The following is a 22,564-nucleotide window of genomic DNA, read 5'->3' as shown; positions in this document are numbered from 1 at the left end:
TAGACATATCTTGGTCAGTGTGCTCCAATCAAACAATTTTATTGTCTTACGGCGGTTTGCTCATTGACTTCGTCTCGATACGTAACCTGCCTGAAACGATAGAGCCTCCAGTGGATGAACAGTTCCTAGAAGCGGGTAGTAGGTCTGTCACAACGTCCCCACATTCAATCCATCCATCTTATTCCCGTCATCCGGAACGTCACTCCGACATGCAATTAACCTTCTTCAAAACTCGAACAAATGGACAATGAGATCAATGTGCGATCGACTCGAACCCGAGCTCGCAAGCGTGAAAAGATATCCAATGCGTCAGTTTATAGCTTTTCTATACGCTGTCAATCAAATTGACGCAGAGTAGCTGTATCGGCTGCCGCAACAGTAAGACTCGCTGTTCAGGGCGCCATCCTTGCGAAAGATGCATCAGACGTAAGGAAACTTGCGTCTTTGAAGAGAAAGAAAAGAAAGTAGCAGTATCTGTAGAGTATGTGATTGGTCTAAGTAGATGAACCTTTGCTAAGCCTGATGGACTTAGTTACCTCGACCAATTGCACGCTCGTATCGAGTCACTTGAGGCTCAATCACGCTCCGTGCAAGGTCTAGACTCAAACACCGAAGCCCTCTCATCGAGTTCAGTGCAGCTTAATGCACGTCCTTCATTAAGAAATCCTCCAGACAGCCCCTTGAACGAAACTGGGACGCCGTCGGTACGTATCACACAATGAACGTTTCCATTCCTTGATTAACTCTTAAAAAGAGGTCGGAGTCAAGTTCCCTTACGAATACTCTGGTCACTTCCGGGCCACAGATCAAGATCCATCGCTATGGACACGCGGGTGAGTATCATTTTTTATACCTTAAAGTGATCGACATGCTCACCGTATCAGCCTACCTTGGACACAGCTCAACTCTCAGCTTCAGCCGTAATGTCCGCAACCTTCTTCAACAGTCATCCCCAATTGCAGATCCTGGGAGTGTATCTATGGAACGACAGGACATATCTTATACCCGGACACTACCGCCGATAGGTCTCGATCTGTCAAGCATCGCCTTGCCGAAGCTCTCTTATGCTGAATATTTGACCAACACGGTGATTGTGCACATCGGTTCTCTTTACTCCATATTCGATGCAGACATATTTCTTCAAAGAATGAGGAGATTTTACGATGACCGCGACAAAGGGTTGGAAGCTGATGCGAGCCTATGGCACATTCAGATGCTACTTGTGCTAGCGTTCGGCAAGTCGATACAGTCCAGAGAACACTCTGAGATGGGCCCCTCCGGAATGGCCTACTTCACACTTGCCATTGAAGCTATGCCAGATATCAGAAGGCTCTACGAAGATCCTTTGTTGTCAATTGAGGTTCTCTGTTTGGCCGCTTTGTTCATGCATGCAACCGATCTCCTACAGGAGGCCTATGTCACGGTTAGTTTGTGCACCGTCAGTGTTCGCCCAACTAATTGGTCCTAAGATTGGCCAAGCCCTGCGGATTTCTGTCACCAAAGTTCTAAACAAAAAGTTTCCGGAAGCGTTGAGGTCTTCAAACTTCGAGTACCAGAGACGCCTCTGGTGGACAGTATACTGCATCGATAGGAAGTGCGCAGCGATGCTGGGCAGTCCATCTGTTATGAGAGATGACGACATCTCAATTCCGTTCCCAGAAATAAAGCCGGGAGATGAGTCGCAGAACGCATTCGCTATCCATGCGATCCTCTCTTCTCATCTCGGCAAGATCCTCGATGGTGAGTTGGTGGCCTACGTTTTGTGAATGTTAGCTCATCTGGACGTTCACAGCCATCTATGGAGTACACGATCAACAGCGGAATTTCCTTCTTGAAGTGAAGTCAATTCTTTCTCGTATTGCGGAAACCTACGTTGTCCTACGTCAACATCTGCCGCTAGATGTCCAGCAACCAGGCCAACCAATTTCTCGCGAGTCTGCCACGCTCCATCTTCTGCTCCACCAGGTGTGTTCCTTATTGAGTCTACTCGAACCCGAACTAATTAGGGCTCAGTGTGTGATTTTGACTGTTAGGCCTGTTCTCTTCTCACTTCTCAAGCCTCTTCTAGCGCTAGGTGCTCCGGTGCCCAATGCTCGCCACTCTTCGTCGCCATTTGAGTCGATGCTGAAGATGTGCATCGAGTCTGCTGTCCAAATTCTTATGATTATGTCCATTTTGAAGCAACAGATGATGTGCGGTGAGTTCGTCAGTCTTTCTGTAACAGTTTGTTATTGACTTGAGGCCAGATATCTTCTTGCCATATGATATCGATGCGCTCTTTTCAGCAGCATTTGCCTTGATCCTGATCGACATCATCCGGCCAGCAAATGAGCTTCTTTGGGACTTGCCACAGGTTATGAACCTACTTGGCGAGTTTGTATCACGGCGCGTAGCTCCTGCGCAAGCCTATCGGTCTGATCTCGTACAAATCCTTGAACTACATACTAAGCTACGAGGGAACAACAGTCGCCAGCATCAGGACACTGGGAACATGTTCAATGTGAGCCTTGTTCCTGGTCTGGACGAATATGCTATAACCCACCCGGGCCAGTTAGGCATATCGCCTGACCCATTGTGGTCAAACATACGAGATGGAAACGGAGTTGGAGATCCCGCGCACCCTAACACAATCCTTTCAGTGATCGATGATCTAAATGTAGAAGGTTTCGATATCTTAGACACTGCTATGCTTGATAATGCGTGGATGTGGGATATGGACGATATGTCTACAAACATCTAAATTAGGCTCTGGATGTTATATTAATCATGCACTGCTTCAAGATACTATAACTTGGCCATATCATCGGAAATGCGTGACGGCTCATAAGAGTGCTTAGACCTAGCCCCGACTTATACCGGAATACTGTTCCGTAGATCGATACGCATAGGACGGAGCGGGATTCCGAGGCTTATTCTCGAACAGTATTTAACACGGCGACTTCCTATGCAGAATAAGCATAACCTTTATTTTTGATTGTCATTATGACGTTGGCGACCCGTCGCATTGCTCCGGTCTTGTCCATCCTACGGCCAGCAGCCCATATACCTCAAATCAACATACAACCAAGAACTATCAACTACGTTCATAGTCGCACATTCTCGGCCTCGATTCCATATTACGCAGCTATGGAGCACGTATTCTCTCCAAAGGCAGTCGCTCGTTCGTATCATTCTCTCACTCTCTTTTAACCAACTGTTGATCAGTAATGTCAGCTATTGGGCCATACACTCAGGCCATCAAAGCCAACGGCATGGTCTTCCTCTCGGGCCAAATCCCCGCCAATTCACAGGCTAGGCTCATAGAAGGTACCATTGCTGAGAAGACGCACAAGATGTGTCAGAACGCAAAGGCTGTTCTGGAAGCAGCAGGTTCCAGTCTTGACAAGGCTGTTAGGGTAACGGTGCGTTATACATTTGATATTTCCAAGCCCTTCACTGATGGCTTTTTAGGTTTACTTTCAAAATATGGATGACATGAAGGAAATGAACGAGGTTTATGCCGAGTATTTTCCACACAAGCCTGCTAGAAGTGCATGCGAATCCCTGAGACTCCCTGCTGGTGCAAGCATGGAGATGGATATCATTGCGTTGGAATAGACTTTCTGGCATTGGATATCTCCAGACTTATATGAACTCCTTCTTGATCCTCATCAAGAGGTCAAACTGGACATTTGCTGTACTCTGTTTGATCATTTCCTTCCTAGGTTCCAGACACTTTATCTGATGACACATAAATCTTGATAAACCTCACATAATAAAACCAACTCTCAGACCATAGAAGCTTGTCAACAGAATCAGGTCAGCAGCCTTTCATCACTTTAGATGATATTCTGGGTTGTACCTTGTGTTTTGAGGCATGACTTACCAAGTTGAACTTTCTACGGAATACACTCCATCTAGCGTTTCTCCTCTTGTTGTGCAGTATATAGCTCTCGCATTCATTGTAACTAATACCTGAAAGGGAAATATGACAATGGTATTTCGCGGTGATTCTCTTGCAACCAAGTCAAGAACTCATTCATGATAATGATCAAGAGTTTCGTATTAGACTTCTTTTGAGTGTCCAGTCGGATAGTCTGGGCTTTGGTCGGCTTCCGCTTCCATACAAATCTCATAAGAGGGTTCCCAAAGGAAAATAGAGTTCCTGGACCCGTATCTGGTGTGTTTTGATGGCCACCTTTTTGGGTTTAAGCCTTTGATAGATGCAGTAAGTGTGCCTTATCTCAAGAGCTTCAAATGTTAGAAATCGAAGAAGCTGAAGAGAGCGTACTGAAGGCTGTCTGACCGCGCTAACTTCTGAATTTTCCGTTCTCATTGGGACTTTCTTTCATTTGAGCAGGCACAAAGAAGTGAGAGAAAGTAATTGTCCCCTTGTTTGTCCTGCTCAGAAAGCACTGCCAGCTATGGACAATGGATCAGACATGTTGGAGGTCTTCCATGGATCATCGTTGGCTGTGTAATTATTTATTAAGTTGCGTCTGGCTAAGTCTTATCTTCTCAGCAAAAGATATGGAAGAAGTAAAAATCGAGCGTTGTTTTTGGGAAAGAGGAGGACCATTCTTACGGCATACATCCATACCTGTTGACAAAGACATGAAACTTGTAGCAGGGTAATTGCAATGCAAATATCTCCATCCCACCTAGGTACATTAATAATCCCCTCCATCGAGGAAGAGACAAGGAAAGCAAAAACATACGAGATGAGTGGCAAAGCGTTCGGCCATAGCGAGTTATCACCGAAGACTCAAGCTTGGATCATGAGAAGATATTTACAAGGTATGAGGTGCTAATAAGCTCGGTCAGGTTCTTCGATCGCATCTACTATTAGTAATTAACATGGATTCACGCTAGGACCACTATGTCAGATCTGACACAAGTCACACGCAACAAGCCGAGACAAATCGTAATTCCATGTCAACCGCCCATCTTATTTATGTCACCATCCATCTTGAAGGATTCGCTTAGCGGCGTGGCGAACGAGCTGATCAGGGCCTCAGACCCTGTAATAAGTTGCAACAGAGTGTTGTTAGTGCTGACCTAAGGCCAGGATGTTTCGTCTTTTAATCAGGCCTTGTGTCTGCAGATCATTCCATGATCCAGTATTTAATGATTGAGCCTCTGCCTTGAATTATTTGTCATAAGGCTGAAGATAATTATCGATTCAACAAAAAAAATTGGTGATGGCTGCAAACACGCCCAAGACGCCATCTTCTGGCGCCTCACCTGGGAGCCTTCATCGGGCTACTAACCCCGCGACTACCGGGCGGCAAGCAGGCCACGCAACAATTCCCCATGACCGACCCGTGGCCCTCATGACTTCAGGCGCTCCTCTGCTTAATCCACGCAGTTGCGTTACTTGTCGGAGGCGCAGAGTCCGATGTGACAAGACGATGCCCTGCAGCAATTGTCGGCGGGCTCAATGCGATTGCATCTACCCTGCTCCAGGCCGCGCACCACGTCATACGCGGCTTGCGCCAACAGGGCCTGCCACTGGGCAGAGTGAGCGTGAAATGGATCTCTTGGGTCGACTGCGGAAGCTCGAGGGGCTTGTCTATGAGATGAGTGGCCAAGGTACAGCTAGTGAGAATGACATGGAAGTGAGCAATGGAGAATCGCCACTAGCTTCAGAGAAGAGCAAGAATGCAAAAGATGTCGTTCAAGCAGCCACTGAGAAGGTCAAAAGAGAGTCTGAGAATACCGATTTCTCAAAGATCAACAAACAGCTTGGCCGTTTAGTACTCCATGATGGAGACTCCACGCCACGATACGTTAATAGTGGCTTCTTCGTGAAGCTCAACGATGAGGTACGATCTCCTTTACAATCTTGAGCATCACCTAACACGGACAGCTCGCTGAAATCCGCAACGAGATGGAGATTATGAACGAAGAAGAAGCCGAGTTTGAAGAGGATACAACTCCAGAGCAGTCTCCTCCGCAAAACTTGGGTATTGAGCATGATCACCACAGCTTCCTTTTTGGCTACAGTTCTGCCGATGTTGATCTTACAGGCCTCCATCCATTGCCTGCACAGGGCTCTTTCCTTTGGCAGATCTATCTCGAGAATATCGAACCTCTTGTCAAGGTGTTGCACATCCCCACCATGAGCAGACTCATGACTCAAGTGAGGCGCGGAGAGCATGATCTGCGCCCTGGAGATGAAGCGCTTGTGTTTGCCATTTATTATTCAGCTGTTACATCGATGGAGACACAAGAGGTGAGCCTTCGCTCCCACAACTTCACAAGTTATGGACGCCGTCTCACATATTCTAGGTTGAAGCAAATCTCGGCGCGTCTCAATCTCACTTCATATCTCAATTTCGCTTCGCTCTTGAACAAGCTCTAGCCAAGTCTAATCTTCTCAACACCACCAACATGGCTATGCTGCAGGCATTTGTTATCTACCTCACCGTAGTCAAATGTCACGATGATAGCAAATTCGCTTGGACGCTTACCAGTCTTTGTGTCCGAATGGCTCAAGCCCTTGGTCTCTACCGCGACGGTCAACAGCTTGGCCTCTCACCGTTTGAGGTTGAGATGCGCCGTCGTCTTTGGTGGGCCATTGTGTCTCTTGACGTCCGTTCTGCTGAGGAGATGGGGTCTGACCTGATCATAGGTGACAAGACCTTTGACACTCAACTCCCATCCAACATAAACGACGCCGATATTGACCCATCGTTTACCGAAACACCAACCCCACGTCAGGGCCGCACTGACTCCGCCATTTGCCTCTCACGTTACGAGATCACCGCCCTATCTCGGGGCTTATTCGCGGCCATAGCGCAAATGCGTCCTGTTGATCCCAAAGAGGTCGAAAAAAGCCTCGAAGAGCGCGAGCACATGCTTGTTGAAGTCTACGAACGCATGGAGGATAAGTTCCTGAAACATCTTATCAGGGAAGATGATCCTATTTTCTGGGTTGCTTCTCTCATTTCTAGAATCATGATGGCAAAAGTTGGCCTCATCATATATCAACCCGTGCTCTTCCCAGGGACGGGCCCGGAGGTATCATACGCGATCCGAAGCCGGTTGTGGCAGTCTTGTATTGAGATCGTTGAGTACAGTCACATTCTCAATATTGACCCCAGCTGCCGGCAATGGCGTTGGCTGTTCAAATCCTACCGCCAATGGCACGCGATCGCATGCATGCTGCTGGAACTCTCGAAACGGCCTTGGGGTGTCACCTCGGAGCGAGCATGGGAAGCTGCCCAAATTCTCGAATATGATCACCCAATCGATGGCAGCAATAACACAAATCATACGGCTGCATGGATGCCTATTAAAAGGCTTTTTACAAAGGCTAAACGGCATCGTGAATCAGAGCTTGTTCGGTTACGCGCTGATCCTGAGGCAGCGAGACGTCTCGATCGTGAGGAGAGAATCAAACCTGTACTGGAACGTATTGGCCCTGCGCCCGGAATGGAGACCCGCATGTCAGAACTCCGAGTCCGATGGCGAAAGATATTTCGACCGGGAGACTTCTCCGATGATGTCGAGTACCAGAGCATTTTACCCAGCGCAGATCAACCTGCGTCCCTTTCGCAAACCCGACAACAGCCCCAACAGCCACTCGACCAAATGAGTGTATTTGACCCCAACACCTGGCAAAATATTCACTCTGGCAATCCAAATATTGCTATGTACTACGAAGGGGGTGATTCTGGAGCGCAGAACATGGGTGGTCTTTTCCCAGGTGATAGTAGCCTTGGAAGTCTCTCAAGCATTGCATCGCCCGCCATATCGGGGACTGCATCTACACATAGGAACGACAACGATCCTCAAGCACTTGGAGGTACTCGCCTATCACCATGGCCAGGTTCAGATATGTTTCAGCACACGCAAGATCCAGGTGCTCTCGGTGATATCGGTGAGCTTTTCCAAAACAGAGCCGGGCCCAATCCTGGTCTCGACCTAAGCATGGATCCTGGCGAAGTTGATGATATTGATTGGCAGAACTGGGATGAGACTTTAAGGACTTTGAATAGGCCAGCGATGGATCAAATGGGAGCGGGTGCCGGTAGTTGGGGTGGCATGTGAGCGTAGTGAGCTGATAACGTTGCTCAGACTTATTAAACTACTTGATCCCATGTGGTATATTCTGTCAGGCTTCCACAATGACTTTGTTATGAGTCATGCTTCCTTTGATAACTAACTATTCGTGATAAGTTTTTGATTGCATAACTGTATCTATATAGCACTTTTAGCTTGCAATGAATCCTGGCTACTCAAACATCTCACTTTGTGGTCAAAGAAACTTCCAAATCACACGGTTTGTAAAAGATGTTAACTCTATTTTGTTTTGATAATTTCATGATGAGACCATGCTAGAGTTAGTCTGGTGAAAAACGTCTCATGCATGAGGCTAGCAAACCTTTTTTGATTTTGCATAATCTCGTGATGAGACTCCATCTACTTTCCTCAAAGTCTTTGAAAACCCAAGACCTGTACAAAGTTCACGAAGCTTCTTTGCACATTTTGAATTAGTTTATATAATGTATTCCTCATCTGGAGTTGGTCAACTTCGATCAAACTTCGATGACGATGCACTATAAGTTAAATTACTTCTGTGACTGAGTGTACTTGTGGTCCTTGAGGAACTGTCAGTCCATAATTTTATGTTAACTTTGAACTGAACTGCGTGCATCTCACGGAGCTAGCTTTCATGTAAAGGCAAGTAGCTTCGGAAAGCCTCAATAAACAGCAATATCGTGGCTTATTGAAATGAACCTTTGTGTGGGAGATATTTAAAGTTACATGAACGAAAAGCTTAACAAGATGTTCCTCTTTATTTAAGGGCTACTGCATCCCACCTTCGACTTTTATTCACTTCTACCTCTTTTATTCTTCAAGAACATTTTCTCTCCCTCCAGTCCCAGAGGAAACCACATCTTTTCTCATCTTTGATCTCAACATTAACCTAAACGAAATGAAGGGCTTCAAGCTGTGCTGGAAGAGCTATGGTGACGACGGTGTTGTCAATAGCTTTTTCTTAGAAAAGGGTGTGCCATGCACAAATCTGCTGAAGAAAGTGGAAGGTCTTGGGGCCGTTAGGGCGGTGACCCCCGACTTGTTAACCTCCGAGGAGTCCTTGCTCGCCCTCTCGTTCATTCTTCTCAACTACTTCATGGTCAGAAAGCAGCTCAACCCGAAGTCGAACGACGATGCCAAGAACCAGGGGTCTGGCGATTCTACCACCAAGTTCAAGCCGCTGGAATGGATTCAGCGCAGTGAAAGAAACCGAACTCGTGCCGTCATCTTTTCGAGCTGGATGTACCTCCTTCAGCTCCGCTACGCCCACACTGCCTGCACACTGGTTTGGGTTCTGGCTTACCGAGCATATTTGGCGGATTTTGAATGGGCAAAGCCCTACGTCTTGAGCTCAATCATTGTCGCCATCCGCCTTCTACTATTCACGCTCGGTACTGTTGGCGGCCTATGCCCATTGTACCATATTGCGAAGGCGCAAGCACAATACATACGTGCTCTGATACACCTTGAACTTTCACCCGAGCAGAAAACCAAGGATGAGAGTTCGGTGCCTCAAGAACTTCCAGCCTCTGCTCCTCCAAGCTCTGTCCAAGCGATAGATACTCAAACGGCAGCTCTATGGTCCCCTGTGCCCCCTATGACCCCTGTTGTTAGTAGCCCTGCTCTTGAGAAGCTGACTCAGACAGCTGCTCTTCGCCAGACTTCCCCTTACCTGGAGACAACCCGGGAGAGTCCCTATGAACGCGAGAAGCGCGCCATGAAGACTGCTCCTGAAAGGCATACCCCAACTCCTGCCTTTCTTCTCCTCGCTCCCAGAAGCGATTACACCCACCCAATGACAACTACTCCACAGCCCGCCTCTGAAGCTGGTCAGCAGGGTCCTCAAACAACAGTTCCTCACCTTTCACGCAATCCCCCGGCAGGAAACGCGCCGCCGTCCTATACAGATTCTACCACAAACGGCGCAAACAACGTCAGCCGCCAAGAAGCTTTTGATGCTTTAACTAGACGGCTAAATGCACCCGTTGTGACTCGTCAAGATCAACGAACTTTCAACACCAAGCCTGCTTCCAGCCCCACAGGACGGGTGTCAGTAGGACAAGCATTCGAGGAAAATGCTGCGAAGTCCTCAGATTCTCCAGCTCAATCTGAAGACTGGGAATACGTCCACCACGAAGAAGGAAAGTCAAGTTCCTAAAGGGGAAGCATAGGAATGGTTTGAAGGATGTTTTTGCTTTCTATACCTAGGCAGGCAGACAGATATGAGAAAACAGAGAAATTCAATATCTTTGATCTATCTTATATTGTCGTAAATGATGGACCATGATCAGAACAAGCCTCAAAACTTGTGCACATCGCTAGACAAGCCCCGTTGGCTCAGTGGTAAAGCGTATCACTAGTAATGATAAGATCACTGGTTCGATTCCAGTACGGGGCAAGCGAGCTTAAGTCTTTTTGACCCTTCTTTCTTATATTCGAGTGTCTTCAATGTTATGTGATACTTGTTCGGTGTTGAGGTGAAAATTTCCTTTTTGGGCCCATTACCAAACGGGAGGTAAAGTTTAAGCAAGAGCTTCAGTGGCCCTTCCTCACCTCCACGACGATCCATTTTTGCATGTGACAGAGCTCGTCCTTCCAATTGGTAGCTTGGCCATCAATTGTCTCTCGCATATAGATGGACTAGAAGAAGCCTAGTAGTATTGCGAAGTGGGTTATTTGGATGCATTTTATGTGTAATGCTAAGATCATCAAAGTCGCAGGTGGGCAACTCAGAGGTGTAGGTTCAAATAAAGCAATGCGAAGCAGTAAACAGTGAGATTTATATGTGCATGGCGCAAATAAAGGTGATATTATGCATAATGTTGGTCGAAGGTATTCACCAACAAGACATTCCACCATTCAAGGTGTAATTTTGCAGGCTGAAGCTCTCTGCCCAGAAAGGAAATGACAGGTCCCTCCCTATTCACATGCCCTTATTGCCGTCGCCGTCGCCGTCGCCATCGCCATCGCCATCGCCATCATATCTTTTCACCTGGGTCCTTTTCGCAGTTGAACACCCAGACGATGCTCGTAACATTTATCGTATTTACTTGGTAGGTGCCTTGGGTTCACCAGACGCGTCGAGGATGGGCTTACCCCCTCGGTAGAACCACCAGAACCCACCGCCAATAGCGAGAGCACCAGCGACGAGAATTTTGTTACTAAGAATTGCAGTATTAGTCCTGCTCGCTATAACTCAATTCGTATATCCATACTGGTTCTGGTTCTGTTTGGGCGGCTTCGCCTGGTACGGCTCGGAGTCACGGAGGATGCTCGAAGTGCGGAGTCCTCGTTGGGCTGCAGGGAGAGGCCGAAGGACGACAGCAGAGCGAGCGACACGAGCGACTAGAGGAGACATTTTGACAGTCAATGAATATAATCAGCAATTGAAAAATTGATAGTCAGTAATGAACCCGCAGATCTGAAGGAGTTGCTGAACGGAACGGAGCTTAGGTGAGTATCAAGGAGGAAGACGCCTCCACTCGCGTCGGGAACTCATCTCTCTTAAAAGAGGAGGAGGTGAACCGTTACTTGCGGGGAATTTCTTGCCGTCATTGATGCGTGACGAGGCGCATGTCTGATATTATCCAGGTCTTTTCCAAAGTCACATTATGGTATTTGGAGAAGCTGTTTGGGGGCATGTAAGCCGTGCTGCGAGCCGCCACAGTACAGAGGAGGGACTTGCCGAGTACACAAAAGAACCCCGGATTTTCCCCAGATGGCAGTCCGGTAGGTAGCATCTCCAGGGATGGGTACCCCTGACTTAGGCGTCTTAGGCTTTTGACTGGATGAAGGTAGCCGTTGTGTCTTGAGATGGCGGGCAAGTGCGGAGATGGAGGCTTGGAATCGGCCGATGAGTGTTGCATTGGTTGATTGATGGAGGGGCTTTTGCATATTGACTCAATTGACCTGTTCACCGCCTCAGCCACCCTATTATGTAGTAGCTGTTTTCACATTCTCAAAGTGATATGTCTTCAACATTGATTCTATTCATACAGTTCCCAAGAGGTTAACAATGGGTCCATTTCTATTCTAATCCATCAATATCCACTCTCCAGCAGGGGTCTATCTTCGGCAGCTAAAACTCGACCCACTCAGTTTGAAGATCTCAAGATGAGGTTTGAAATGTTGGCTCACGATGCAAAGATTGACACGATTGAAAATTCTGAAGAAGCAGTATCAATTTGTCCTTTTATACTATCGAAGCTAGTATCAATTAACCAACGTAAATGTATGAATACCACTTGACGAGGAACTATCGATTCCACACAGTCATGAACAAGGAACTGAACGGTTCGTATCCATTCCCGATTCTTCTTGGCAACCTGCAGACATCACGCAACTCCTTCAATTACTCAGGTCACAGATCCCCTACAAGAAGCAACATTCGGATAAGCTGCAACGTCATTAATTGAAATGGGAGCATCTTCCTGGATGATTTCCGCGGCAAAGCCTGTCTATGATGTGCGAAATCATGTCAGGCCTGGTTCAATATCCAACACTTGAGCAACCAATCGGTTCGCTTCTATGGCATCACTATAAGTGAAATGTCTATTACTTGACATTTCCATTTCTCATTCTGGCATCTTCTTGTTCCTGGTCAGCTACCGTTCCATTTGGTTCTCCTTTTTGTCTCCGAGGCAAAGCGCTACCCATTTGCATGCTTTCAGTCACTTTGAATTTTGAACATCCCAGCCAGTATATCTATACGTTAAAAGAAACACCTCACGATTGTTTGATTGTAGTGGAACTGCCTGATACGAAAATTGAACCGAAAACGCGCGCTTGTTGGTGGTCATCAACATCTCATGTCGTTGATTGGTTTCTGCTATACCTAGACTATATGGGTCCTTTACAAAGAGCGCGGCGCTTAATAGAGGTAGATAAGACTTTTCACTTATTTTCTGCAAAAAGCAATAATAACAAGTATTATTCGCACCCATCATGCTCTTAGATCTGTTACATCTCACCAAGTTCGACGAACTCTACAGCATACCAACAACACTCAGCAAGAGTAGTGGCTCTGGACCTAGAATCGCGCATTTATAGATATAGTTGAGAGGTCTGGCTGTTGAATGCTAATAATTTCGACTATCTCGTCTGGTTACATCCAACATTCCTTATTTGGGTTCCAGAGATATGGTCAGATATAACCTTTTGATCATACTTGCAATGGCGTATACTTCGGTTCCTGAAACAATTGAGTAAACAGCACAAAACTGGACCACCAAACGTCACCAATCAAACCATATCTCAAGCCTCCGATCAGTCAAAGTCCAATAATTTCCATCTCTATTTAATATAGGGTAAGCCCCTCACTCAGCTGAACCCCTATTCCCACGTGCATTACCCACCCCCACCTAACCTCACCGTTCCCGCCCATCAACAGTTTCCCTTTTTGGTCACCGCCTTCAATCTCCAAAGTGTCCCCTCCACTTACTCCCCCCAGCAAAACACTAAGATCAAGCTCAATTTCACCTCCCTCTACGAGCTTCTTCTCCCTCTCTTCTCTCCAATTCCCACTCTTCATCACACCACAGCAATCATGTCCCTCCACGTCCCCATGGCCCATCGCACCAAGGACCAGGGCGCCACAAAGGCCGTTATCCTGGTATAGCTTCACCCTCCCCACCCCTCTATAAACTTGCTGTTCTAACAGAGTATATGTTCTAGGTCGGTGGTCCTTCTCGCGGCACTCGTTTCCGCCCTCTCTCCCTCGACGTGCCTAAGCCTCTATTCGAAGTCGCTGGCCACCCCATCATCTGGCACTGTCTCTCCTCCGTCGCTCGCGTCCCCAACAAGCAGATCCAGGAGGTCTACATCATTGGCTACTACGACGAATCTGTCTTCCGCGACTTCATCAAGGACTCCGCTAAGGAGTTCCCCGCCATCACTATCAAGTACCTTCGCGAGTATGAGGCTCTTGGAACCGCTGGCGGTCTCTACCACTTCCGTGATGCTATCCTCAAGGGTCGCCCTGAGCGTCTCTTTGTTCTCAACGCCGATGTTTGCTGTTCGTTCCCTCTCGACGAGATGCTTAAGCTTTTCAACGATAAGGATGCTGAGGCTGTCATCCTCGGAACACGTGTGAGCGATGAGGCCGCGACAAACTTCGGTTGCATTGTCTCCGATTCTCACACCCGCCGTGTTCTGCATTACGTCGAGAAGCCCGAGTCGCGAATCAGCAACCTGATCAACTGCGGTGTCTACCTTTTCTCCACCGAGGCAATCTTCCCCTCTATCCGCTCCGCCATCAAGCGCCGCCTCGACCGACCCTCCCGTCTCGTCTCCTACCCCTCTTCCGATAACCTCGAAAACAGCTTCGTCCTTCCTGACGACGACGATGATGACGAAGAGAAGAAGAGCGAGGTTATTCGCCTGGAGCAGGATATCCTCTCTGACATGGCCGACAACAAGCAGTTCTACGTTTACGAGACCAAGGACTTCTGGCGTCAGATCAAGACTGCTGGTTCTGCTGTCCCTGCCAACGCTCTCTACCTCCAAAAGGCTGCGCAATCCGACCACAGCGAAGAGCTTGCCACTCCTAGCGCAAACATCGTTCCTCCTGTTTTCATTCACCCTACAGCCGAGGTGCACCCCACTGCTAAGCTCGGCCCCAATGTGAGCATTGGCCCCCGTGCTCACATTGGCGCTGGCGCCCGTGTCAAGGAGAGTATCGTGCTCGAGGACTGCGAGATCAAGCACGATGCTTGCGTTCTCTACTCCATCATTGGCTGGGGTAGCCGCGTTGGCGCTTGGGCTCGTGTTGAGGGTACCCCTACCCCTGTCGGCAGCCACTCGACCAGCATCATCAAGAATGGTGTCAAGGTCCAGAGCATCACCATCCTTGGCAAGGACTGCGGTGTCGGTGATGAGGTCCGCGTGCAGAACTGTGTCTGCTTGCCCTACAAGGAGTTGAAGAGGGTAAGTTCCCAACTCGAATTATCTGATGAGCACCCCGCTAACAGAGTTATAGGATGTCACCAACGAAGTCATCATGTAAACGAAGCTCGTTTCTACAATCTAGACTAGTGCAAAAAGTTTGCGTTTGATCTTCTTTGAAAGAGGCGCCATATATCCTTAAAAGTTGAGGCCATCAAAGCGTAATGGAGGGTGTATATAGGAGTGATATCTGGGGAACAAAACTGGTTCCCATCAGGTCACATCAAGAGGAATGACTATTCAGTAAAGCAAGTAAAACAGCGATAATGGACTTGTAATTTTTTGTCCAAGCCTCTCCACCATAATTTCAACTTGGAAGCTGTGATTTGTGGGAAACACCGTTCCCGTCCTTTCTAGTCTTGATCTAAGATTCAGGTTTCTATAACCAGGGGTATACTGTCATACCGCACCTCCTCAGAAGTGGGTGTTTTTCCTATCGCCAACCATACCTACCGGAATATGCATGAGTGATAACCACTCCAGACTGGCTATGCAAGCTGTTCTATCTATTCAAGAAATGTACCAATGAGATCCTGGCTATATATAATGTTACTGCAAGGATGCGCGATTCATGTCTTCGTTCGACTTCATAATAATGAAATCCCGAATACAAAATTTTGTATTCGAGTGCATAAGGTGGTTTTTTGATCGATATTTATATCGAAAAGATCAATCGTCTCTCTTAAAGTTGGATCGACTTGGCGTTCTGGGCAGTAGTGGCGTGCTTGGTCGACTTGTGGTCAAACCCATAGGGCTATCCATGGGATTGACAGTCAGTCGATTTGCCAAATTACGAGGGGTCTGGAAAGGCTCAATAGCCGGCTTCTCGAAGCTGTGGATCTGGATTGGTGGAGGACGACGGATAGCCCTATCTGAACCATTGTAGATCCAAGTAGAGAGGAGAACCAGGAACGTGCCAATAACAAACTGCAAACTGTGTTAACGTCCATGCGTCACGGTCACGATAAGGGAACTTACTGTTGCTGAAACCTCGAACTGGAACAACATAATGCTGATCAAGAAGCTGATGACAATGCTGATGCTCGTCGCAAAGTTCTTGACAATATTATCCGTATCCCGAATTACAACGCTCGCCAACATGCCACCGGCAGCTTGGAGCACAACGGCACTCCACACAACCCAATTGTAGCCCTCGAAAAAGCCGTGCTCGCTGATTCCCTCACCGTCCTGCCAAATTACACCACCAAGGCCGGCAGCAAAGATGGAGTAAAAGCTTAGCTGAACGTTTCGGATCCAAACACTGGCTTGAGTGGGACTCTCTTTGAGTAACTTTTCGAAGTAGACACCCGTCAAGCCGGATACCGTAGCAGCGACAAGAACAGAGACCAAGCCAACCGAGTAATTCATGAGAGGATCCAGAGGCGGCAAATCATGGTCAATGCCTTGATAGGTAGCAGATCGCTTAGCTAGATTTCCAGCCTGGCTGTTGTCCGTGGGTACGTGTCCAAGCTCATGGAGCGAGCGAGGGAAGAAATGGTCCGTCATGTGGCGGAGAGGAATGCTGGATGAGCTCGAAGATGAGCCGGCTTGAGGGAGTGACACAACACATACGCCCAGCGTCAAGACGATTAGGGCAAGCCAGCGCTTGGGTCCCAAGTGCCGTCGCAGCAGTACAACACTGAACAGTGCAGTGATGAGAATCTTTGAAAAAAGTCAGAATGTATTCTGATAAGGCTAACTTTGCCAAGAGGAATATGACTTGGTGGTGAGACATACCTTGAGCTGATACAGCACTTGAAAGTGCACCGCATCCAAGTTACCCACAGCGACATACTGCAGCATATTCTGCAGGGTATAGAAGGCAGCTGTCAATGCGAGTTTCCACCCATCACCTGCAAAGACAGAGTTGTAGATTTGCTCGAAAAGGACTGTCGCGGGTGTCGTAGGAGCCAAGGTCTTTGAGGTATCGTAGATGGCTAAGGATAGCGAAACGGCGAGCTTGATGATCTCGTTCAGAAAGACGGCGGTCGAAGTAAAGTAGCGGTGATCGCCACTCGGAGGCATAACGCGAGAGTAGTGCATGATCTGAAGGCAATGTTAGCTGAGCCTAGGATGATGCATTGCGACAAAAGCTTACCAAGATAAGGGCTGAGTTTTGAAAGGTCAACTGGAAAGCACGTCAGTACCAGAATCAAAGAATTGTTATATTACCGAACAGCATAGCAAGAAACCAGGCGTGAAGTCCATACCGTTGTCAAAGCCCACTGCTTCTTGCTCAGACCTAGGAAGCCACCCTGACTAGCAGGCGCCGCCTTGGGGAAGGCCTCCAGTATCGCCATTGTAAAGTCAAAAGAAGAGCTGAGTGTGTCGATGTGATGCAAAAGGAGTGTAATATCGAGAGAAATTGACCAGTAGTAAGAGACCAATGCGCTCTGAAACCGCGATGGGGGCTTTGCGACACTGGCTGGGAAGACGATGCGACAATGGGCGAAATTCGAATTCTTTACGATGGCTCGGGCGCCCAATCAACCACGTCCACTAATTTTTCTGGGCTCTTTTTCGTATGTCAAAGTAGAATGGTGTAATATCGAATATTCGGATTGCGTATCAATATTGTAAATGTTCCTGTTGCAGATCCAAAGGCCCCTCCACGATCGCAATCGCGCACTGCCAAGGCTCGGGAGCCAATGTCTTGGGCAATATCGTCACTGCCAGTCGACGTGGGATATCCGTGCTCGCTATTCGTACTTCTCGAAATTCGAGAGAATATTCGTAAAGAGTTTCTATGGAAGAAATGAAAGAGAAGAAGGACAAAAGGGAGGAAAGAGGCGGGGAGCACCTTCAAAAAAGGAAGTCTCCGTTCTTTACAGAATAGGATAAGGTAGGCAGGAAGGATACAGTGACCCTGGGGTAGTGCGAAGGAAGGAAGCACCACAGCCGTCCAGCCTACAAAGGAACTGTGAACTGTGAACCGTGAACCCCTTGCCTTACTTGCTGTTGGTTTTTGTCATAAAAATAGGACCCAGACCTCTATGCCCAGCCAGGTAAGGCAGGAAGGCATGTGGCAGTTGGTGCATCTTCCTCCCCACTGGTCAAGCTCTGTATGGGTGGGCGGGGATCTGACAGAGCAGGAATCAGGGGCAAGTGCATCTTGGTGTTCAGCAGGGCAGGGAATGATAACTTCATGCTTAAGAGATGGGATTGGTTGAAGTTTTAATGCATTTTACTTAGCAATAAGAGCAATAATTAATTAATTTTTGATAAATCGTTAATAAACCTTTACAATTTTCAACGTTGCAGTCATTAACTCTAACAACCCCTGTTTAAGTTGCCCCGGCCCCTTTATTATCCCTGCCCACTAGGAAGCAACCCGTGCCTTTTTATTCATGCCAGGAACCAAGAAAAAAAGCTTTGCAACAGGCGGATACCGGTAGATTTAACCGAAAATCTTGTCTGAGATTCTGTGTGTAAAATGCACAAACCGTCTATCTCTTGTCCTCGTTTCATAGCAAGCGACAAATCTATCCACAGTCGGTGGAAGAACAAGGCGCATCCCTGTTCATTTCTTAGCATGATCAGAGAGTATCATGTTAAAACCGTGAACCATCGGTATGAAAAGGCCGAGGTTGTAATAAGCTACTTAACCTCTAGTACAGCTACTAAACGAGGCTATATGCTCAAATACGATGTGGTCAATCACCTTCCAATTTCAACATAAATCTCCAAACCAAATCAATTTTACTTCGGATCTCGAACTAAATTCGTCGTTCCCCTCCCCGGCTCCGATCCCACCGGCGCCGATCGTCATCCAAACCCCACAGACTCCGCAGCTCTTCTCATCAAACACGTCCAAGCACAAAAACCCAACCTGCTATGTTTTGTTTCGTACGTCATTTGCTTCCAGGGAATTACATCCTTCACTAAGATGATATGTTTCGACGTCGACAATCCCCAGCTTCACACATACTGTATCCATTAATGGCGTCATCCATCTGACCAAACTTGCCTGCTTCTGCACTGCTTAGTGACGTACATCGTTCGTCTTCCAGATAACATATATGTAACACCACCAGCCACGTAGGAAGACATCCATCCATCCATGATTTTTCACGTCAAAAACGCGCCTTGTACGCTGTACGACTGTACCCATGTGTGTGACATCTACCGCCGCCCGACGCAAGCGCCTTTTTCTTGGGCCCAGCCAAAACGTCTTCCTCTGTCTCAGCTGCGAAGAAAGGCGCCCCGTAATACATATACAACATTTACATTCACCGCTCTGATGATGGTGTGGTTTCTCACTCATGCACAAACAATCTCATGTGAAAAGCAAACCTCATCTTCTCTTTGTGCTGCCTCGACCCGCGAGGCGGTGAGCCCAATTGTCTGTACATGTCGTACCTTGATCCTAAGTTGTCCCTTCAATCATCTTGCAAACAACTAAAATCTGTTTCCCACCCATATCCTGCAAATCCTGAAAATCCAGCTAGAACTTGCTCCCAAAGCCAAAAAAAACTACATCCTTCAGCTTCATCCGCCACGTCCTTCCCCATCCACGTATTGCCTGATATCAAGTGCGGGTTCTCGGACTGTTCGCTCACGTCCGGTGTCATTGACTCCCAGTTTTCGTGAAACGATTTCTTTTCCTCTTCAGCATCATTCTTGTGCTTGACACTGTTGCCTGAGTCAGTGTTTTCATAGTCCACGATGCGTTGATCACCATCTGGAATAGCTCCAATTCCGGTTGGCTGGATATTAAGTTGGGTGCGAAGTTGCATATTCTTAGTGCCAAAGTTCCAGACACTCTCCCGAGGCAGGAACATACTCGCGCTCAAGCTGTGCACCGGGACATTGTCGACTCGGCGATACTGAAAGTCGCCCGCACTGTCGAGGTGGTGGAAGAAGGCAGTGTGATGAGGGCTGCGGAAGAAAGCTAGGGATCCAATGTCAAACGTTGGATAAAGACTGTTGCTGTAAACTTCACTTAGCCAAGTCGCAAAGGACCCACCAATCCAAGATGCTCCCTTCCCTTCATTCTTGGTATTTCTGTCGTGAGCCGTCTCATCCTGTGACCTATTAGTGTCCGAGCTGCGTTGACCACTAGGGCGGCTCTCCTAAATGATCCGCGACCTCAGTTTGTCACTGCCCTCGTCTATCAATCCTTCATAGCTGTCATCCGATGAGCTTGACTGAATAGCGAGACTTGTGCCGTTTTCAATAAGCCATGTGATATCAGCCTCTTCGTGAAGGAGCTCTGGGTGCTTGTCAATGAAAGACTTGATGCGAGAGAGATGATACAAGTTGGCTTGGCCAAGGACAGCTCGGTTGAAGCCATAAGCAATACCGTTGTCTCGCATGTAACGGAAGACATCAAAAGGAATGTCCTGGCTCAAAGATGCCTGCTTGTGTCAGCTCCTGATCATTTTTCGATGCATCATTGTGGTTGTTTCGGGAACCACTTACGCCTGGCTCTACTCTCCAGAACCATTCGTAGTTGCGGAGACGTCGCTCGTTAGCAAAGGGGGCCGAGCTCCATCGCTTCATCTGGCGGATGTCGGCGAGGGGTTTAAAGGTCTTTGGGTTGCAGTCAGAGTTGATTTCGTGAGAGTCCGAAAGTTGGGAGTGATCAGTCCAACCAGGCATGTTCCAGTTCTCCTCTGGAATAACCTCGAAGATACAAGTAGCATTGGTAGCGTTGGAAGTGAGCTCCTTGAACCTCTCTGGAAGATCCTGGACGCTAAAGAAAACCCAGTCGTACAAGTGGCGGTTGTTGAACTTGTCCTCAATCTGTTGAATACTGAAGAGAGTGGCACTGATATCATCTTCCTGGACGAGGGTCACCAAGGCTGCTTTGAGGGGGGCATCAGCAGACGAGGGCAAGGCTGAGCCACACACAAACAGGGTGAAGTGAAGAAGGGTAAGGGCCCATGCCCACAAAAGAGTGAAGCGAAGGGCTTTTGCCATGATGGAGGTGGAGATAAGGTTCAACGTTCAGGGGAAGAATTGTCAAATGCCTTGAACGAAGAGAGGACCGGAAGGGTTAAAGGCCGTAAAGATGAAGGCTATTGAGTACCTTAGGCAGATGAAGTGCAAGGTGGAGAGGAAGAGGCTTTGAGAAAGGAGTATGAGAATGAAAGGAGTGTAAAGGCACCTTAGGTGCTGAGCAACGAAACGTTCTAGACGTGCTAAAGAGAAGAGATGGTGCTTGTGATTGTGATTGCTTTCGATTCCAGGTTCGAAGTAGAATAACGAATCAAAGGATGAAGAATAAGAAGAATGAAGTAAGAGAAGCGAGAAGACAAACTGGGGGGGATTGTACCTACTAATAATCCTCCACCTTGTGGTTATTGTATCCTCAGGCGAGAAGAACCAAGGAGATGCAGGTTGGCAGGTGATTCAATGTGGAGGCGGACATGGACGTGGCAGCTGCGAGCAGGTGCAGTATCTTACCTCATCAACACACTAAACACCAGCTTGATAAGAAAAGAAGTAGTTGCCCAGAGGCTCTGGAGTGACCGGAAGAAAAGATCCGGACCGGAGAAGCCCAGAAACAACAACAGACCGGTGTTGGTGATGCACTCATTTGCCCACTCACGATAACATCATCCTGTTTCCTCACCTTCACTCAACGCCACTCTTCACCAAACATGGCATGTGATCATGAGCCGCAGCAATCTCAGTCGGTTGTGTTACAGAGGGAACGATGAAAGATAACGGTGTGTCGAGAATCACTTTGCTCACCCACATTAACCATTTGTCATGAACTTCACCAATCAATACACTCTCAGGATGGTACTGCATGACTGTGTTTGCATGCCCTCATTAACCAGGCGTTCTTTCGTATCAACGAGCACCAACAGTAGTCTATCGCCTGCCTGTACCCCAAGTTCGCACCGCTGGACCATCAGATCCCTGGTAGATAAGCCTCAACGCCATATTTGCCTGTTAATCAGAAAAGAGTGTCCGCCGTCCTCGCCCCTGTCACCGCATAGGAACTACATGTATTACGATAATGATACAACCTTAAAACTATGCCTTTTGTTTAAGCCTCCACATCCATTTGCTCAACGTCCACTGAGCCATCCTCTAAACTTATGTCGAGAATTCTTGCGTATTGAAGCGTCAATCGCTGAAGCTCGCGGTATTTTCCTGTTTGCTGTTAGTTTGTACAACTTTTGCCATAGTGAGGAAGTGGATGAGGATCTTCTGCGTCTTGAGAAGCCAACCGAAGAGGGCCCTCCACCAAGCCCAGCTCAATCCAAGTTTGTTGCTGACAAGCTTGAGAACGTTACCCAGGAGCTTATTGACTTGCGCGTGGAGCATGAGTCGACTCTTCATGACTATGACTCTCTCCACGCCAAGTACGAGGATGCTATGCGTAAGATTGCTGAGATGCAGGATGCCGTTGATGAGGCCCGTCATGTCAACCCCAAGCGCGAGTCGGTTATTTCTGTGGCCACACCGACCCATACCCGACCCGAGTCTTTCCTTTCTGACTCTAGAACAAATGATCTGAAGGCTGGGCCAAGGTCATCCTTTACGCGATCGCTCTCTTCGGAATTATCCTCAGCCATGGATTCTCCTGCCACTGCCGCTTCATCGAACGGTGACATCTTGTCTGACGACGAAACTGCTAGAA

The 22,564-nt window shown here is 47.8% G+C and overlaps 10 protein-coding genes and 1 non-coding gene across 14 annotated transcripts; 7 read left to right on the top strand and 4 right to left on the bottom strand.

Moving 5' to 3' along the window:
- Positions 1-226: 226 nt before the first annotated feature.
- FOXG_19241 (uncharacterized protein) lies at positions 227-2,797 on the top strand. Its single transcript, XM_018399436.1, has 9 exons — positions 227-308; positions 359-481; positions 533-704; positions 755-833; positions 885-1,423; positions 1,470-1,740; positions 1,793-1,965; positions 2,014-2,197; positions 2,247-2,797. The coding sequence occupies exons 1-9, from the start codon at positions 241-243 to the stop codon at positions 2,738-2,740; spliced, it is 2,103 nt and encodes a 700-aa protein (XP_018242282.1). The 5' UTR covers positions 227-240; the 3' UTR covers positions 2,741-2,797.
- Positions 2,798-2,976: 179 nt separating this feature from the next.
- Positions 2,977-4,184, top strand: FOXG_06424 (TdcF protein). Its single transcript, XM_018385093.1, has 3 exons — positions 2,977-3,160; positions 3,214-3,401; positions 3,451-4,184. Exons 1-3 carry the CDS (start codon positions 2,983-2,985, stop codon positions 3,595-3,597), a joined length of 513 nt encoding a protein of 170 aa, XP_018242281.1. The 5' UTR covers positions 2,977-2,982; the 3' UTR covers positions 3,598-4,184.
- A 634-nt stretch (positions 4,185-4,818) lies between these two features.
- FOXG_06423 (uncharacterized protein) lies at positions 4,819-8,233 on the top strand. Of its 3 annotated transcripts, XM_018385091.1 has the most exons (4): positions 4,934-5,025; positions 5,084-5,804; positions 5,849-6,214; positions 6,271-8,225. In XM_018385091.1, the coding sequence occupies exons 2-4, from the start codon at positions 5,181-5,183 to the stop codon at positions 8,032-8,034; spliced, it is 2,754 nt and encodes a 917-aa protein (XP_018242279.1). In that variant the 5' UTR covers positions 4,934-5,025; positions 5,084-5,180; the 3' UTR covers positions 8,035-8,225. The 3 variants fall into 3 exon arrangements, with proteins under 3 accessions (XP_018242278.1, XP_018242280.1, XP_018242279.1); XM_018385090.1 differs by having other exon boundaries at positions 4,819-5,804; positions 6,271-8,233; XM_018385092.1 differs by having other exon boundaries at positions 4,877-6,214.
- A 690-nt stretch (positions 8,234-8,923) lies between these two features.
- Positions 8,924-10,308, top strand: FOXG_06422 (uncharacterized protein; the record flags this gene model as incomplete). Its single annotated transcript, XM_018385089.1, has 1 exon — positions 8,924-10,308. The coding sequence occupies one exon, from the start codon at positions 8,924-8,926 to the stop codon at positions 10,181-10,183; it is 1,260 nt and encodes a 419-aa protein (XP_018242277.1). The 3' UTR covers positions 10,184-10,308.
- Positions 10,309-10,351: 43 nt separating this feature from the next.
- FOXG_19240 lies at positions 10,352-10,423 on the top strand. The gene has a single exon. It is a non-coding gene; the product is annotated as a tRNA-Thr (tRNA).
- A 226-nt stretch (positions 10,424-10,649) lies between these two features.
- Positions 10,650-11,647, bottom strand: FOXG_06421 (uncharacterized protein). Its single transcript, XM_018385088.1, has 2 exons — positions 11,241-11,647; positions 10,650-11,186 (listed from the first exon to the last, which is right to left on the bottom strand). Exons 1-2 carry the CDS (start codon positions 11,381-11,383, stop codon positions 11,072-11,074), a joined length of 258 nt encoding a protein of 85 aa, XP_018242276.1. The 5' UTR covers positions 11,384-11,647; the 3' UTR covers positions 10,650-11,071.
- A 1,743-nt stretch (positions 11,648-13,390) lies between these two features.
- FOXG_06420 (mannose-1-phosphate guanylyltransferase) lies at positions 13,391-15,745 on the top strand. Its single transcript, XM_018385087.1, has 3 exons — positions 13,391-13,636; positions 13,699-14,949; positions 15,002-15,745. The coding sequence occupies exons 1-3, from the start codon at positions 13,571-13,573 to the stop codon at positions 15,026-15,028; spliced, it is 1,344 nt and encodes a 447-aa protein (XP_018242275.1). The 5' UTR covers positions 13,391-13,570; the 3' UTR covers positions 15,029-15,745.
- On the bottom strand, positions 15,121-17,901 carry FOXG_06419 (uncharacterized protein). Of its 2 annotated transcripts, XM_018385085.1 has the most exons (5): positions 17,178-17,901; positions 17,066-17,095; positions 16,705-17,013; positions 15,946-16,629; positions 15,121-15,894 (listed from the first exon to the last, which is right to left on the bottom strand). In XM_018385085.1, exons 1-5 carry the CDS (start codon positions 17,265-17,267, stop codon positions 15,637-15,639), a joined length of 1,371 nt encoding a protein of 456 aa, XP_018242273.1. In that variant the 5' UTR covers positions 17,268-17,901; the 3' UTR covers positions 15,121-15,636. The 2 variants fall into 2 exon arrangements, with proteins under 2 accessions (XP_018242273.1, XP_018242274.1); XM_018385086.1 differs by lacking the exon at positions 15,121-15,894 and having other exon boundaries at positions 15,904-16,629.
- A 59-nt stretch (positions 17,902-17,960) lies between these two features.
- FOXG_19239 (uncharacterized protein) lies at positions 17,961-18,145 on the top strand (the record flags this gene model as incomplete). The annotated part of the gene is made up of 2 exons (XM_018399435.1): positions 17,961-17,995; positions 18,067-18,145. The coding sequence occupies 2 exons, from the start codon at positions 17,961-17,963 to the stop codon at positions 18,143-18,145; spliced, it is 114 nt and encodes a 37-aa protein (XP_018242272.1).
- A 1,115-nt stretch (positions 18,146-19,260) lies between these two features.
- On the bottom strand, positions 19,261-20,963 carry FOXG_06418 (uncharacterized protein). The gene is made up of 2 exons (XM_018385084.1): positions 20,389-20,963; positions 19,261-20,324 (listed from the first exon to the last, which is right to left on the bottom strand). Exons 1-2 carry the CDS (start codon positions 20,887-20,889, stop codon positions 20,040-20,042), a joined length of 786 nt encoding a protein of 261 aa, XP_018242271.1. The 5' UTR covers positions 20,890-20,963; the 3' UTR covers positions 19,261-20,039.
- A 777-nt stretch (positions 20,964-21,740) lies between these two features.
- Positions 21,741-22,347, bottom strand: FOXG_06417 (uncharacterized protein; the record flags this gene model as incomplete). Its single annotated transcript, XM_018385083.1, has 2 exons — positions 21,741-22,074; positions 22,152-22,347. The coding sequence occupies 2 exons, from the start codon at positions 22,345-22,347 to the stop codon at positions 21,968-21,970; spliced, it is 303 nt and encodes a 100-aa protein (XP_018242270.1). The 3' UTR covers positions 21,741-21,967.
- Positions 22,348-22,564: the final 217 nt, after the last annotated feature.

The sequence above is a fragment of the Fusarium oxysporum genome, chromosome 2 (genome assembly GCF_000149955.1).
Source record: "Fusarium oxysporum f. sp. lycopersici 4287 chromosome 2, whole genome shotgun sequence".
NCBI lineage: Eukaryota > Fungi > Ascomycota > Sordariomycetes > Hypocreales > Nectriaceae > Fusarium > Fusarium oxysporum.
Note: the sequence above shows the minus strand (reverse complement) of the source record. Positions and strands in the feature narration are given on the sequence as shown.